At 41.5% G+C, this 13,992-nt stretch overlaps 1 protein-coding gene across 3 annotated transcripts in view; it reads left to right on the top strand.

Moving 5' to 3' along the window:
- Nucleotides 1–13,992, top strand: part of miga1 (mitoguardin 1) — a 79,036-nt gene that overhangs the window by 18,965 nt on the left and 46,079 nt on the right. For all 3 annotated transcript variants that reach the window (XM_082961043.1, XM_082961041.1, XM_082961042.1), the window contains exons 8-9: nucleotides 3,176–3,276; nucleotides 10,822–10,946. In XM_082961043.1, coding sequence (XP_082817169.1) covers nucleotides 3,176–3,276; nucleotides 10,822–10,946 — 226 coding nt within the window. The remainder of the gene's footprint in view (nucleotides 1–3,175; nucleotides 3,277–10,821; nucleotides 10,947–13,992) is intronic.

The following is a 13,992-nucleotide window of genomic DNA, read 5'->3' as shown; positions in this document are numbered from 1 at the left end:
AAGCTAAAATTAAAGCAGGAAGCACCAGTGACTCGGTCCATTAAAAAAATGGTCAGATGAAGCAGATGCTAAACTACAGGACTGTTTTGCTATCACAGACTGGAACATGTTCCGGGATTCTTCCGATGACATTGAGGAATACACCACATCAGTCACTGGCTTTATCAATAAGTGCATTGAGGAAGTCGTCCCCACAGTGACCGTACGTACATACCCCAACCAGAAGCCATGGATTACAGGCAACATTCGCACTGAGCTAAAGGGTAGAGCTGCCGCTTTCAAGGTGCGGGACTCTAACTCGGAAGCTTACAAGAAATCCCGCTAAGCTCTGCGACGAACCATCAAACAGGCAAAGCATCAATACAGGTCTAAGATTGAATCATACTACAGTGGCTCCGACGCTCGTCGGATGTGGCAGGGCTTGCAAACTATTACAGACTACAAAGGGTAGCACAGTGACACGAGCTTACCAGACGAGCTAAATTACTTCCATGCTCGCTTTGAGGCAAGCAACACTGAGGCATGCATGAGAGCATCAGCTGTTCTGGACGACTGTGTGATCACGCTCTTCGTAGCCAATGTGAGTAAGATCTTTAAACAGATCAACATGCACAAGGCTGCAGGGCCAGACGGATTACCAGGACGTGTGCTCCGGGCATGTGCTGACCAACTGGCAGGTGTCTTCACTGACATTTTCAGCTGGTCCCTGACTGAGTCTGTAATACCAACATGCTTCAAGCAGACCACCATAGTCCCTGTGCCCAAGAACACAAAGGCAACCTGCCTAACTGACTACAGACCCGTGGCACTCACGTCCGTAGCCATGAAGTGCTTTGAAAGGCTGGTAATGGCTCACATCAACACCATTATCCCGGAAACCCTAGACCCACTCCAATTTGCATACCGCCCAAACAGATCCACAGATGATGCCAGACTACGGTTTGCAACTGCACATCGTACTTTTTGGAGAAATGTCCTCTGGTCTGATGAAACAAAAATAGAACTGTTTGGCCATAATGACCATCGTTATGTTTGGAGGAAAAAGGGGGAGGCTTGCAAGCCTAAGAACACCATCCCAACCGTGACGCACGAGGTGGCAGCATCATGTTGTGGGGATGCTTTGCTGCAGGAGGGACTGGTGCACGTCACAAAATAGATGGCATCATGAGGTAGGAAAAGTATGTGGATATATTGAAGCAACATCTCAAGACGTCAGTCAGGAAGTTAAAGCTTGGTCGCAAATGGATCTTCCAAATGGACAGTGACCCCAACCATACTTCCAAAGTTGTGGCAAAATGGCTTAAGGACAACAAAGTCAAAGTATTAGGGTGGCCATCACAAAGCCCTGACCTCAATCCTATAGACAATGTGTGGGCAGATTTGAAAAGGCGTGTACAGGCAAGGAGGCCTACAAACTTGACTCGGTTACACCAGCTCTGTCAAGAGGAATGGGCCAAAATTCACCCAACTTATTGTGGGAAGGCTACCCAAAACATTTGACCGAAGTTAAACAATTTAAAGGCAATGCTACCAAATACTAATTGAATGTATGTAAACTTCTGACCCACTGGGAATGTGATGAAAGAAATAAAAGCTGAAATAAATCATTCTCTCTACTATTATTCTGATATTTCACATTCTTAAAATAAAGTGGTGATCCTAACCGACCTAAAACAGGGAATTTTTACTGGGATTAAATGTCAGGAATTATGAAACTGAGTTTAAATGTATTTGGCTAAAGGTGTATGTAAACTAACCACTTCAACTGTATAATGACTTGGGGCTAGCCATTGTAAGTTCAGAGTCACTTGCCCCAACAGTGCGTGTGTGCTGGTGGTGAGTGAAAGCTCGGGAGAGAGGGTTGAGTGTGGTGGAGGTATCTGTACCAGACAGTGGGAGACAGGGCAGGGCAGACGGTGAACAGATCGCCAGGTAGAATCTGGCATTTTTCCATGGGGTTTTGTACTGTTTATTTAATAACTGTGTTCTTGACATAGCTCACTCTAATAGCTACTGCTGAACAGGCCATTCCTAGGGGTGTCTACTGCTGTACAGGCCATTCCTAGGGGTGTCTACTGCTGTACAGGCCATTCCTAGGGGTGTCTACTGCTGTACAGGCCATTCCTGGGGGTGTCTACTGCTGTACAGGCCATTCCTGGGGGTGTCTACTGCGGTACAGGCCATTCCTGGGGGTGTCTACTGCTGTACAGGCCATTCCTAGGGGTGTCTACTGCTGTACAGGCCATTCCTGGGGGTGTCTACTGCGGTACAGGCCATTCCTGGGGGTGTCTACTGCGGTACAGGCCATTCCTGGGGGTGTCTACTGCGGTACAGGCCATTCCTGGGGGTGTCTACTGCGGTACAGGCCATTCCTGGGGGTGTCTACTGCGGTACAGGCCATTCCTGGGGGTGTCTACTGCGGTACAGGCCATTCCTGGGGGTGTCTAGTGCGGTACAGGCCATTCCTGGGGGTGTCTAGTGCGGTACAGGCCATTCCTAGGGGTGTCTAGTGCGGTACAGGCCATTCCTAGGGGTGTCTAGTGCGGTACAGGCCATTCCTAGGGGTGTCTAGTGCGGTACAGGCCATTCCTAGGGGTGTCTAGTGCGGTACAGGCCATTCCTAGGGGTGTCTAGTGCGGTACAGGCCATTCCTAGGGGTGTCTAGTGCGGTACAGGCCATTCCTAGGGGTGTCTAGTGCGGTACAGGCCATTCCTAGGGGTGTCTAGTGCGGTACAGGCCATTCCTAGGGGTGTCTAGTGCGGTACAGGCCATTCCTAGGGGTGTCTAGTGCGGTACAGGCCATTCCTAGGGGTGTCTAGTGCGGTACAGGCCATTCCTAGGGGTGTCTAGTGCGGTACAGGCCATTCCGAGGGGTGTCTAGTGCGGTACAGGCCATTCCGAGGGGTGTCTAGTGCGGTACAGGCCATTCCGAGGGGTGTCTACTGCTGTACAGGCCATTCCGAGGGGTGTCTTGTTTAATTTAATCTGGGGTCTATTTTAACATATAGAATGCATTTGGATTACTGTTACAGTACAATTTGGGTTGGTTATTGTATTTGTTCTGACATTATACTGCGTTGTTAGGAGCTAGTAACATAAGCATTTCGCTGCACTCACTGTAACATGTACTAAACCTGTGTACACAACCAATAAACTTTTGCTGTTTTGTTTCAGAAAAGACTCGTGTGTTTTGTAGAGATGATCTGGATGATGTGTCCTGTCTCAAAGACTCCATCAGCATCGCCTCCAATGACTCCTTCATGTCTGCTGCAGAGGTAAGACACACACACACACGCACCTCACACTACACCGTAGAGTGCTGGCATTACATTACCAGGCTCGTCCAGTCAATCTCTTTTTTTTTTATTTTTTATAATCTGTTTATTATTTTCCAATAAAAAAAAAGACATACAAACATTGACATTCATTGTAGTGTTGAATGGAACGGCAATTTAACCTCTATGGGCTAGGTGGGACGCTAGCGTGCCACCCGTGTTGCACTCCATCAACAGCAGGTGCATTTCAAGAGCGGCAAATTTGAATCCAAATAAATGTCAAAATTCAAATTTTTCAAACATACAACTATTTTACACCCTTTGAAAGATAAACATCTCCTTAATCTAACCACGTTTTACGATTTCAAAAAGGTTTTACGGCGAAAGCATAAATTTAGAGTATGTTAGGACAGTACATTTACAAGAGTTGTGTGTAATGTTTTGTCAAGTCAAAGACAGGGTCACCAAAACCATAAAACCAGCTAAAATGATGCACTAACCTTTTACAATCTCCATCAGATGACACTCCTAGGACATTATGTTAGACAATGCAATCAAGTTCATATTTATATCCAAAAACAGCGTTTTACTATGGCATTGATGTTGAGGAAATCGTTTCCCTCCAATAACCGGCAGTCAAGTCAGCGTCAGAAATTAAATAATTAAAATTAGAAAACATTGGTAAAATATTATATTGTCATTTAAAGAATTATAGATGTACATCTCTTGAACGCAATCAACTTGCCAGATTTAAAAATAACCTTACTGGGAAATCACACTTTGCAATAATCTGAGCACTGCGCCCAGAAAAATACACGTTGCGATACAGACTAGACGTCATGTTGGGGAGATCTAAAATCGAAAATACTATGTAAATAATCCATTACCTTTGATTCTCTTCATCAGATGTCACTTCCAGGTATCACAGGTCCATAACGAATGTAGTTTTGTTCAAAAAAGCTCATCATTTATGTCCAAAAATCTCCGTCTTGTTAGCACATGATCTAAGCCAGCCGGACTTCTCGTCATAAACGAGGGGAAAAAATATATTTACGTTCGTTCAAACATGTCAAACGTTGTATAGCATAAATCATTAGGGCCTTTTTTAACCAGAACATGAATAATATTCAAGGTGGACGAATGCATACTCTTTTATAACGTATTGGAACGAGGGTACCCAACATGAACTCGCGCGCCAGGTGTCTAATGGGACATCATCGTTCCATGGCTCTTGTTCGGTCAGATCTCCCTCCAGAAGACTCAAAACACTTTGTAAAGGCTGGTGACATCTAGTGGAAGCAATAGGAAGTGCCAAAATATTCCTCAGCCCCTGTGTTTTTCAATGGCATAGGTTTAAAGGTAATACAACACATCAGGTATCCACTTCCTGTCAGAAAATGTCTCAGGGTTTTGCCTGCCAAATGAGTTCTGTTATACTCACAGACACCATTCAAACAGTTTTAGAAACTTTAGAGTGTTTTCTATCCATATATAATAAGTATATGCATATTCTAGTTACTGGGTAGGATTAGTAACCAGATTAAATCGGGTACATTTTTTTATCCAGACGTGCAAATGCTGCCCCCTAGCCCTAACAGGTTGAGGATAAAACAAAACTTAATCTCACACGTAAAATAAATCTATTAGGTGGTGCATATTGTAAGACAGCCTATAGTCATTACAAGCAGTGTAGTTAAACCAAAAATAAAATATTGAGTGGGGTGCAGTACCTTATTCTCTATGGAGAGTAACGACACGGGGCGACAAGACGACATCTCCATGGAATCTCTCTCTAATCTAGATCAGTGGTATAGTAGCCTCATGGTGTTTGGCGTGAATTTGGCATTTTCTTTGGCATTTTCTTTGGAATGTTTAAAACATTCGCAACAGCAGTGGAGCTAGACTGGTGCAGTATTTCTTATAGAATTCTATTTACATATCCATCGGGTCCAGGGGCCTTGCTGTTTGGAAATCTCCTCCAAAGTTAACCCGGCATCGAGTGCCGCAGTTTAGGAAGTACACATTCATGGATGGAGAAAGCGTTCCATAGTTTTGTGGATCAGTGGCATCGCATTTACAGTAGTGTGGGGTAAAACTGCTCAAAGCATTTATTTATATCTTGTGGATCTGTTTACTATTTGACCATTCTGGTCTTTTTTATTTTATGAAAAGCTCTAGATGCCTGTACATGCTGTCTTGGCTGTCCTTGCTAATCATTTGTGGTTTATCACCCAGTTCAAAATTACTTGCTTAGAACGCAACAAAGTTAAGACCCCATTCGTTTTTCGAAAAGATAGTATTGTATTCATATTTCTACTTTGCTCTGCATTTTTTGGAATGAATTCTAAACTTTCCTGTTCTCTCAATTTCTTTCATCCTGGTATTGGCTCAATTCTTCCCATACGATTTATATGGGAAAAAAAATGTGACTTCAAATCACAGCCCTGAGAGATTCCCGAAGAAAAGTCGTCGTCAACATCCCCCGTGTCGTTGCCCGTTTCCTTGGAGCCAATCTGCTCCTTCAAATGCTGACAAAAAGTAATCTTTTAATAAGTAAACGTCCAAGCGACCTGCAGACATATTGTCCTGCTTCAGCACCACGGACAGCGGAGAGTTGTCTGTAATTAGAATCGGGTGATAGGTAACCGACGCAGCTGCTGAAATTTTAGTTTGGAGTCCAACAAAAAGTATTCAATTCTGGAATATGACTGACTGGGAAAAAAAAATAAATCCCTATCGACAATGTTAAGGTTTGTCATCAATGTACTCTACCGGTCAAAAATTATACAGCACCTACTCATTCCAGGGTTTCTTTACTTTTACTATTTTCTACATTATAGAATAATCGTGAAGACATCAACTATGAAATAACACCTATGGAATCATGTTTTAACCAAAAAGTGTAAAACGAATCAAAATATATTTGAGATTCTTCAAATAGTCCCTCCTTTGCCTTGATGACAGCTTTGTACACTCTTACACCTTATGGAACAGCGGGGACTGTGAAGCTACACACACACACACACGCATACACATAGATTTTGTTGTGGAGTAGGGGCCTGAGGGCACACTGTGTTGTGAAATCTGTTATACATTTTTTTTTTTTTATTTTTTTAACAATACATTTCTAACTGCCTTAATTTTGCTGGACGCCAGGAAGAGTAGCTGCTGCCTTGGCAGGAACTAAATGGGGATCCATAATAAACCCCAGGAAGAGTAGCCGCTGTCTTGACAGGAACTAATGGGGATCCATAATAAATACAAATACATTGAATACAACAGGTGTAGACCTTACTATGAAATACTTACTTAGGAGCCCTTAACCAACAATGCAGTTCAGGAGTTAAGAAAATATTGACCAAATAAAGTAAAAAATAACACAATAAAATAACGAGGCTATATACAGGGGGCACCGGTACCGAGTCAATGTGCGGGGGTACACGTTAGTTGCGCTAATTTGTACATGTAGGTAGGGGTGAAGTGACACTGCATAGATAATAAACAGCGAGTAGCAGCAGTGTAAAAACAAAGGGGGGCGGTCAGTCAATGTAAATAGTCTGGGTGGTCATTTGATTAATTGTTCAGCAGTCTTATGGCTTGTGGGTAGAATCTGTTAAGGAGCCTTTAGGACCTAGACTTGGCGCTACGATACCGCTTGCTGTGCGGTAACAGGGAGAACATTCTATGACTAGGGTGACTGTCAAAGACTCCAATCTTTGGGGGCCTTCCTCTGACATACACTGTAACAGGGTATTATCTATCCTGTTGTCTACTCACTTCATCCCTACCCATGTATACATATCTACCTCAATTACCTCGTACCGCTGCTCATGGACTCTGTACCCATGTATATAACCAAGTTATTGTTACTCATTGTTTTTATTCCTCGTTATCTTTCTATTTCTTTCTGTATCGTTGGGAAGCATTTCACTGTTGCTTACCAAGCTTGTGAAAAATATAATTTAGATTTGATTAACCATTAACAGTGTCTTGCAAAAGTATTCCGACCACTTGGATTTCAAAAAATTGTATTGAGTTACAAAGTGGGATTTAAAGTAGTGCCCCCGGTGAGGCGTTGGGCAGACGGCATCACACTCTGCAGAGTCCTGCGAATGTGGGCGGTGCAGTTGCCGTACCATGCGGTGATGCACAGGCTACAATCAACAGCCTGATCAACTCTATGTGAAGGAGATGTCGTGATGCATGAGGCAAATTTGGGGCGGCAGCGTATCCTAGTGGTTAGAGCGTTGGGCAAGTAACCGAAAGTTCGAATCCCCGAGCTGACAAGGTCGTTCTGTCCCTGAACAAGGCAGTTTAACCCACTGTTCCTAGGCCATCATTGAAAAAGAAGAATTTGTTCTTAACTGACTTGCCTAGTTAAATAAAGGTGTAAAAAAAAAAAAATGGTGGTCACCAGATACTGACTGGTTTTCTTATCCACATCCCTACCTTTTTTTATTTTTTTAAGGTATCCGTGACCAACAGATGCACAGCTGTACTCCCAGTTATGTAAAATCCATAGGCCTAATGAATTTATTCCGATTGACTGATTTCCTTATGAACTGCAACTCAGTAAAATCTTTGAAATTCTTGCATGTTGCATTTCTATTTTTGTTCAGTGTAGCTAAATAGAAATTTCATAACTAAAATATAAATCGTTGCATTAGTATTCAGCCACTTTCTTTAGGCAAGCCTAAATTAGTTCATTAATGTGGCTTAACAAATCACATGCGTTACATGGACTCAGTGGGGGGGGAAGAAATCCTTTTTCTCACATACACCAGATAAAGGTTGACATGAATTCTGAATGACTAACTCTGTCCCTCATGATATAGATGGATCTCTATCTCATCTAAGGTCCTTCGGTCAAGTATTGAATTTCAAGCACAGATTCAACTACAAAGACCAGGGATCTTTTCGAAATGGGTAACATAAAAAAAATCTGACCTTGAATATCTCCTCAGTAAAAGGCATATGACAGCCCACTTGGAGTTTGCCAAAAGGCAGCTAAAGATTCTTTAGACAATGAGAGGGAGAATCTCTGGTCTGAGGAAACCAAGATTGAACTCTTTGGCCTGAATGCCAAGCGTCATGTCTGGAGGAAACCTGCCACCATCCCTACGGGGAAGCATGGTGGTGTTGGCAGCATCATGCTGTGGGGATGTTTTTCAGGGACTGGGGTTTTTCAGCGGCTTTCATTGTCTGCTTATATGCCCTCTTTTGAATTATCCTATGGTTCCAACTTGGTGTGCAGGGAGAATACTGTAAGAACGGCCCATGTTCTGAATTCTGTCGCTGTACATTTCAAAAGTGCTGAACAAATAGTTACATTGACTACGTCCGTCTTAGCTCGCTCATTAATGTCTTAATCGAAATTACGGATCGCCTCTTATCCGCTCATTTGTTCTTTTTATGCCATAGTTTGTACATCTCAATTGTCAGTAGAAACCTCATTTGTTTAAGCAAGTCAGCCATGGATTTGAAAAAGGCAGTAAGTAAATTATGCTGAATGAACTGTTTCGCTGCCAGACAAGGCTCCGCTGATCGCCAGGTGTAGCAGTGGCACTCCATGGTGCTGGAAAGAAACCTCTGCTGTTGGGACAGCTTTATGTAGGCCCAGTTTGTGGTCACCGTTTTTATAGTGCAATTAATGATTTAGTGCAGTGGCTTTGCTGGCATGCATTTTAAAATCTATTTCAGTTTGCCCCACCAACATTTACATGCCAAAATTGCCACTGATCAGGGATGTATTCATTCTGCCGATTTTCTGTTGAAAAATGTTAAACGGAAGCAAACGAAACGGGGATGAAAATAGCTGAATTTGTCAAATAGAAATGCTTGTTTGCAACTGTTGGACTAATGATTACACCCTAATATCAGCTAGATGCAGGCCAAAGTATGCAAGGCGGTATTGAATGTGTCACTGTCCGTCCATGTGTCGCTGTCTGTCATCTCAAATTTTTCTCTCCATCTGTGTGCACTGTTATAAACTCATTCATAGGTTGTCGCAACCTCACGATAGAGAGAATTTAGGTGTATACAACTACGTAATACTTCTCCGTGTTACATTGACCTGGGTGAATGGACTATGAATGACAACTATCCAATATGCTGTAAAAGAAATAAGGCCATGCTCATGAGAAGAAGGAAAAATCGTCCTCATCAACAACAACAAAAAGTCACCAACCGCCAGATGCAGCAGATAGTCGTCCGTCTGAACTCGGCTGCAGGGCGGGAATGAAACTGGTCAGGGATGTTACCATGAGGCCATTGGTGATATTGAACTCTGTAGCCATTTTAATGTCTGTGATGGTAGAAAACTGAGGATGGATCAACAACATTGTAGTGACTCCACAATGAGTGAAAATAATATATATATATATTCCAAAACATGCATCTTGTATGCAACAAGGCCCTAAAGTACATTTACATTTTAGTAATTTAGCAGACGCTCTTATCCAGAGTGACTTACAGTAGTGAATGCATACATTTCATACATTTCTTTTTTTCCCCCTGTACTGGTCCCCCGTGGGAATCGAACCCACAACCCTGGCGTTGCAAACACCATGCTCTACCAACTGAGCCACACGGGACCGTGTGATACTGTAGTAATACTGAGGGGGAAAAAACACAGCAAAGTAAACTTATTTTGGCCTAAATGAGCAAAGCCTTATGTTTAGGGCAAATCCAACACATCACTGAGTAACTGCCTCTTTATATTCAAGCATGGTGGTGGCTGCATCATGGTATGCTTGTCATTGGCAAGGACTAGGGAGTTTCTTTTTGTATAAAAATAAACAGAATGGAGCTAAGCACAGGAAGAATCCTAGAGGAAAACCTGTTTCAGTCTGCTTTACACCAGACACTGGGACATGAATTCACCTTTCAGCACGACAATAACCTAAAACACAAGGTCAGATCTACACTGGAGTTGCTTACCAGGAAGACGGTGAATGTTGGAAAAGTTAGTTTCGACTTAATTTACTGTCTTATCATGATCCCCCAACATCTTGAATACTTTTTGAAAAGAATAAATGGGCAAACGTTGCACAATCCAGGTGTGCAAAGCTCTTGGCGACTTGCCCAAGGAGACTCCGCTGTCAAAAGTGTTTCTAACATGTATTCACTCAGGGAGCTGACTACTTAAGCAACAACTATTGTAATTATTACATTATTATTAATCTTTTTATTTTACTTTAAACATTTTTCTTCCACTTTGACCAGATTATTTTGTTTAGATTGACAAAATTACAATTTAAATTAACTTTAATCCCACTTTAACACAATGTGACAAAGGGGTCTGAATACTTTTCCAAGGCACTATATTATCTTGTCAGCACAGGGAGCTGCGTAGTATCTATGTCCTGAGGTCTCTATACCACTACCCCTTGAAACCTACATGTGTAGTTATTAACCATATATTCTCTCTCTCTGTTGTCAGAGCAGTACAGGGAGCTGCGTAGTGTGTATGTCCTGAGGTCTCTATACCACTACCCCTTGAAACCTACATGTGTAGTTATTAACCATATATTCTCTCTCTCTCAGTTGTCAGAGCAGTACAGGGAGCTGCGTACTGCCTGTGTCCTGGGGTCATGTAGAGTTATTAACCCCTTCTATGAGGAGGCCATACAGTTGGCTGAGGAGGGAAAGATCTCCTGCAGAGTACACAGGTGAGACGGAGACCTTCTCTTTCCTTATAGTCCCTATGGTTGTTTAGGTTGCACCTGTTAAGTGTTGAGCCTAATGTCTTTTACCTAATGACCAGGTTCACTTTATTTTAACCAAATCTGTATTTTGGATATATATGGCATTTTATGGAAGTGTCCAGATACTTTTTTTGCGATTTCACTTGTTTTTTGTTTTTTTTTACAATATTGCATTGTATAGTGTATTTATATGATTATGATGTGTGTAAAAAATATCATTTGTAGGTTACAAAAAAATGTAAGAAGAGATTCCTGCAAATAATATTTTAGCAGGAATCTCCTTGCGAATGATTTCCTTGTGAACAAAATGTCCCTTAAATATAAATAACAATTATAATGATCATAATAACAAGGATGACAAAAACATCAAGTTCCTGTTAAAGGAACTCCACCCCCAAACTAACTTTTGGTACTTAATTCATTAGTCCGTTGTTGACCCAGTCCCAAAACCTGATTTTGCTGACGAACAATTTTTCAAGATATGTAACTTGGAATTCAAAATACAGATATCATGATGCTGCTTAATTATAAGGGGATGATTTCTGTATTTTAAAAGTTACATATCTTAACTAAATTGCTGACAAGAAACATTTTGTAACTGTCAATGGGCCTCCCGAGTGGCGCAGTGGTCTAAGGCACTGCGTCACAGTGCTAGCTGTACCACTAGAGATCCTGGGTTAGAGTCCAGGCTCTGTCTCAGTGGTCTAAGACACTGCATCGCAGTGTTAGCTGTACCACTAGAGATCCTGGGTTAGAGTCCAGGCTCTGTCTCAGTGGTCTAAGACACTGCATCGCAGTGCTAGCTGTACCACTAGAGATCCTGGGTTAGAGTCCAGGCTCTGTCTCAGTGGTCTAAGGCACTACATCACAGTGCTAGCTGTACCACTAGAGATCCTGGGTTAGAGTCCAGGCTCTGTCTCAGTGGTCTAAGACACTGCATCGCAGTGTTAGCTGTACCACTAGAGATCCTGGTTAGAGTCCAGGCTCTGTCGCAGCCGGCCGCGACCGGGAGACCCATGGGGCGGTGCACAATTGGCCCAGCGTTGTCCGGGTTAGGGGAGGGTTTGGCCGGCAGGGATGTCCTTGTCCCATCCCGCACTAGCGACTCCTGTGGCGGGCCGGGCGCAGTGCACGCTGACACGGTCACCAGGTGTACGGTGTTTCCTCCGACACATTGGGTGCGGCTGGCTTCCAGGTTAAGTGGGTATTGTGTCAAGAAGCAGTGCGGCTTGGTTGGGTCATGTTTCGGAGGACGCACGGCTCTCGACCTTCGCCTCTCCCGAATCCGTACGGGAGTTGCAGCGATGAGACAAGACTAACTACCAATTGGATACCACGAACATTTTAAACATTATATCAACATAAATGACAGCTTAACATAATTGTTTTATTTTTACTACATTACATTTAAAAAATGTTTGTTGCCTTTTTGTCACTGGTGTTACCTATTTTTTTTTTTTAAGATGGCAATTCAGGCTTTCTAGAATGTAATTTCAGTCTTTAATTTACATATATAATCAAAGACAGAAAAGGTTAATGACAATACTAAGAAATTGTTTGGATTAGTAATAATTTACTTTAAACACAATGTGAAACCAATGACAAACATATGATTATTTTCAAACAAATTTTTATACATTTATTAGTAATATTTTTTTAAATTACAAATCATTTCATAAGATGGGTTGATTTTTAATAGGATCCCCTAAAATGAGGGTTATTGGTCAAAGAGTAAGACCAAAAGATCAAACCTATTGACTAAAATGTCATACAAACGTGTCCACTAGAACATTAAACACTAAGATTGAACATAAACGTATTCCTAACCACACTGATGGGAACATTTTTGTATGCAGTAAAACATGTTCATGGAACTTTTCCTGTGTTCTTCACTTTTACTTCAGATTTTTAACTCTTTCCTTTTTTTTCACTCTCTAAAACCTTTAAGTCTGCTGTTTTTTGTTTAAGGTAGGCTGCTCTGTGGTGTAGGTCAGCATCCCTGTGCTGTCTGGAGTTTTGCAGCAGCACCTAATTTTGCCATATCTATCGAAAGGAAAGCCATATTATATGATTACAATATTGAAACCATAATAAAATGCTATGTCTTTTTCAATTTAATTGAGTTTTATAAAAATTTACTTTGAAAAAAGGGAAAAAAAGTTGGGTGTTATTGTCACTGCCGTTATCGTCGTTATCGTCATGTCAACTGGTGTTACCTGCAAGAACAGTAACACCAGTGACAAATCTGCAGACAAGATGGCTGCCACTAGCTCAAACCACACTTCTTCTTAAATTGTAAATAAATCACTTAATCATGCAATTTTATCTATCATTTTAATTTCCTTTCCCCTTTACTATAAACTGTAGAACACCAGTGACGCATCTTATTAAGTCCTCGCATGAAATGACCAAGTTAATCATCAAATTGTTAACGTATGAAGAGTGCACACTCACCATGTGCTTTTCAAAACAGTCCCGTCTCCAATGAACCTTTGACCAAGGAAGAATTTCGGCAAAGATGTTGCATTTTTTTTTCAAAGTGGTGGTTTTTATACATTTTTAACACCAGTGACATGAAATTGAGGGACAGCTAATACTTGTAAATGCTTTGTAATATTTATTTTGATATTTTAGTTTTAAGTAGTCCACTAAATAACTTATAATACTTTCCTTTTGTATTATGACATTTTTAAAAGTCACTCAAAATATGTCACTAAACCATGACTCTTGACCCGAGGAACAAGCCAATTTCATGGTACTGACCGTGCTCTACAATAGTTCAATTTGAAAAACATTTTATATATCTTACATATGTTTTATTAATAATAAAACACTTCAAGTAAAACAAACAACATTTGTGTAATCTCACACTTTACTGTTTTTCCTGGTGAATAAGGCCGGGACAAGAAAGCCACCGTTTTTCGTAGAATGACTCTCCTAATAATGTTTTGTCTCCTGTTAAAGGGACATTTTTCCAACTTCATAATTTCCAGCACCACCCCAACTTCAA

The sequence above is a fragment of the Salmo salar genome, chromosome 14 (genome assembly GCF_965601325.2).
Source record: "Salmo salar chromosome 14, fSalSal1, whole genome shotgun sequence".
NCBI lineage: Eukaryota > Metazoa > Chordata > Actinopteri > Salmoniformes > Salmonidae > Salmo > Salmo salar.
Note: the sequence above shows the minus strand (reverse complement) of the source record. Positions and strands in the feature narration are given on the sequence as shown.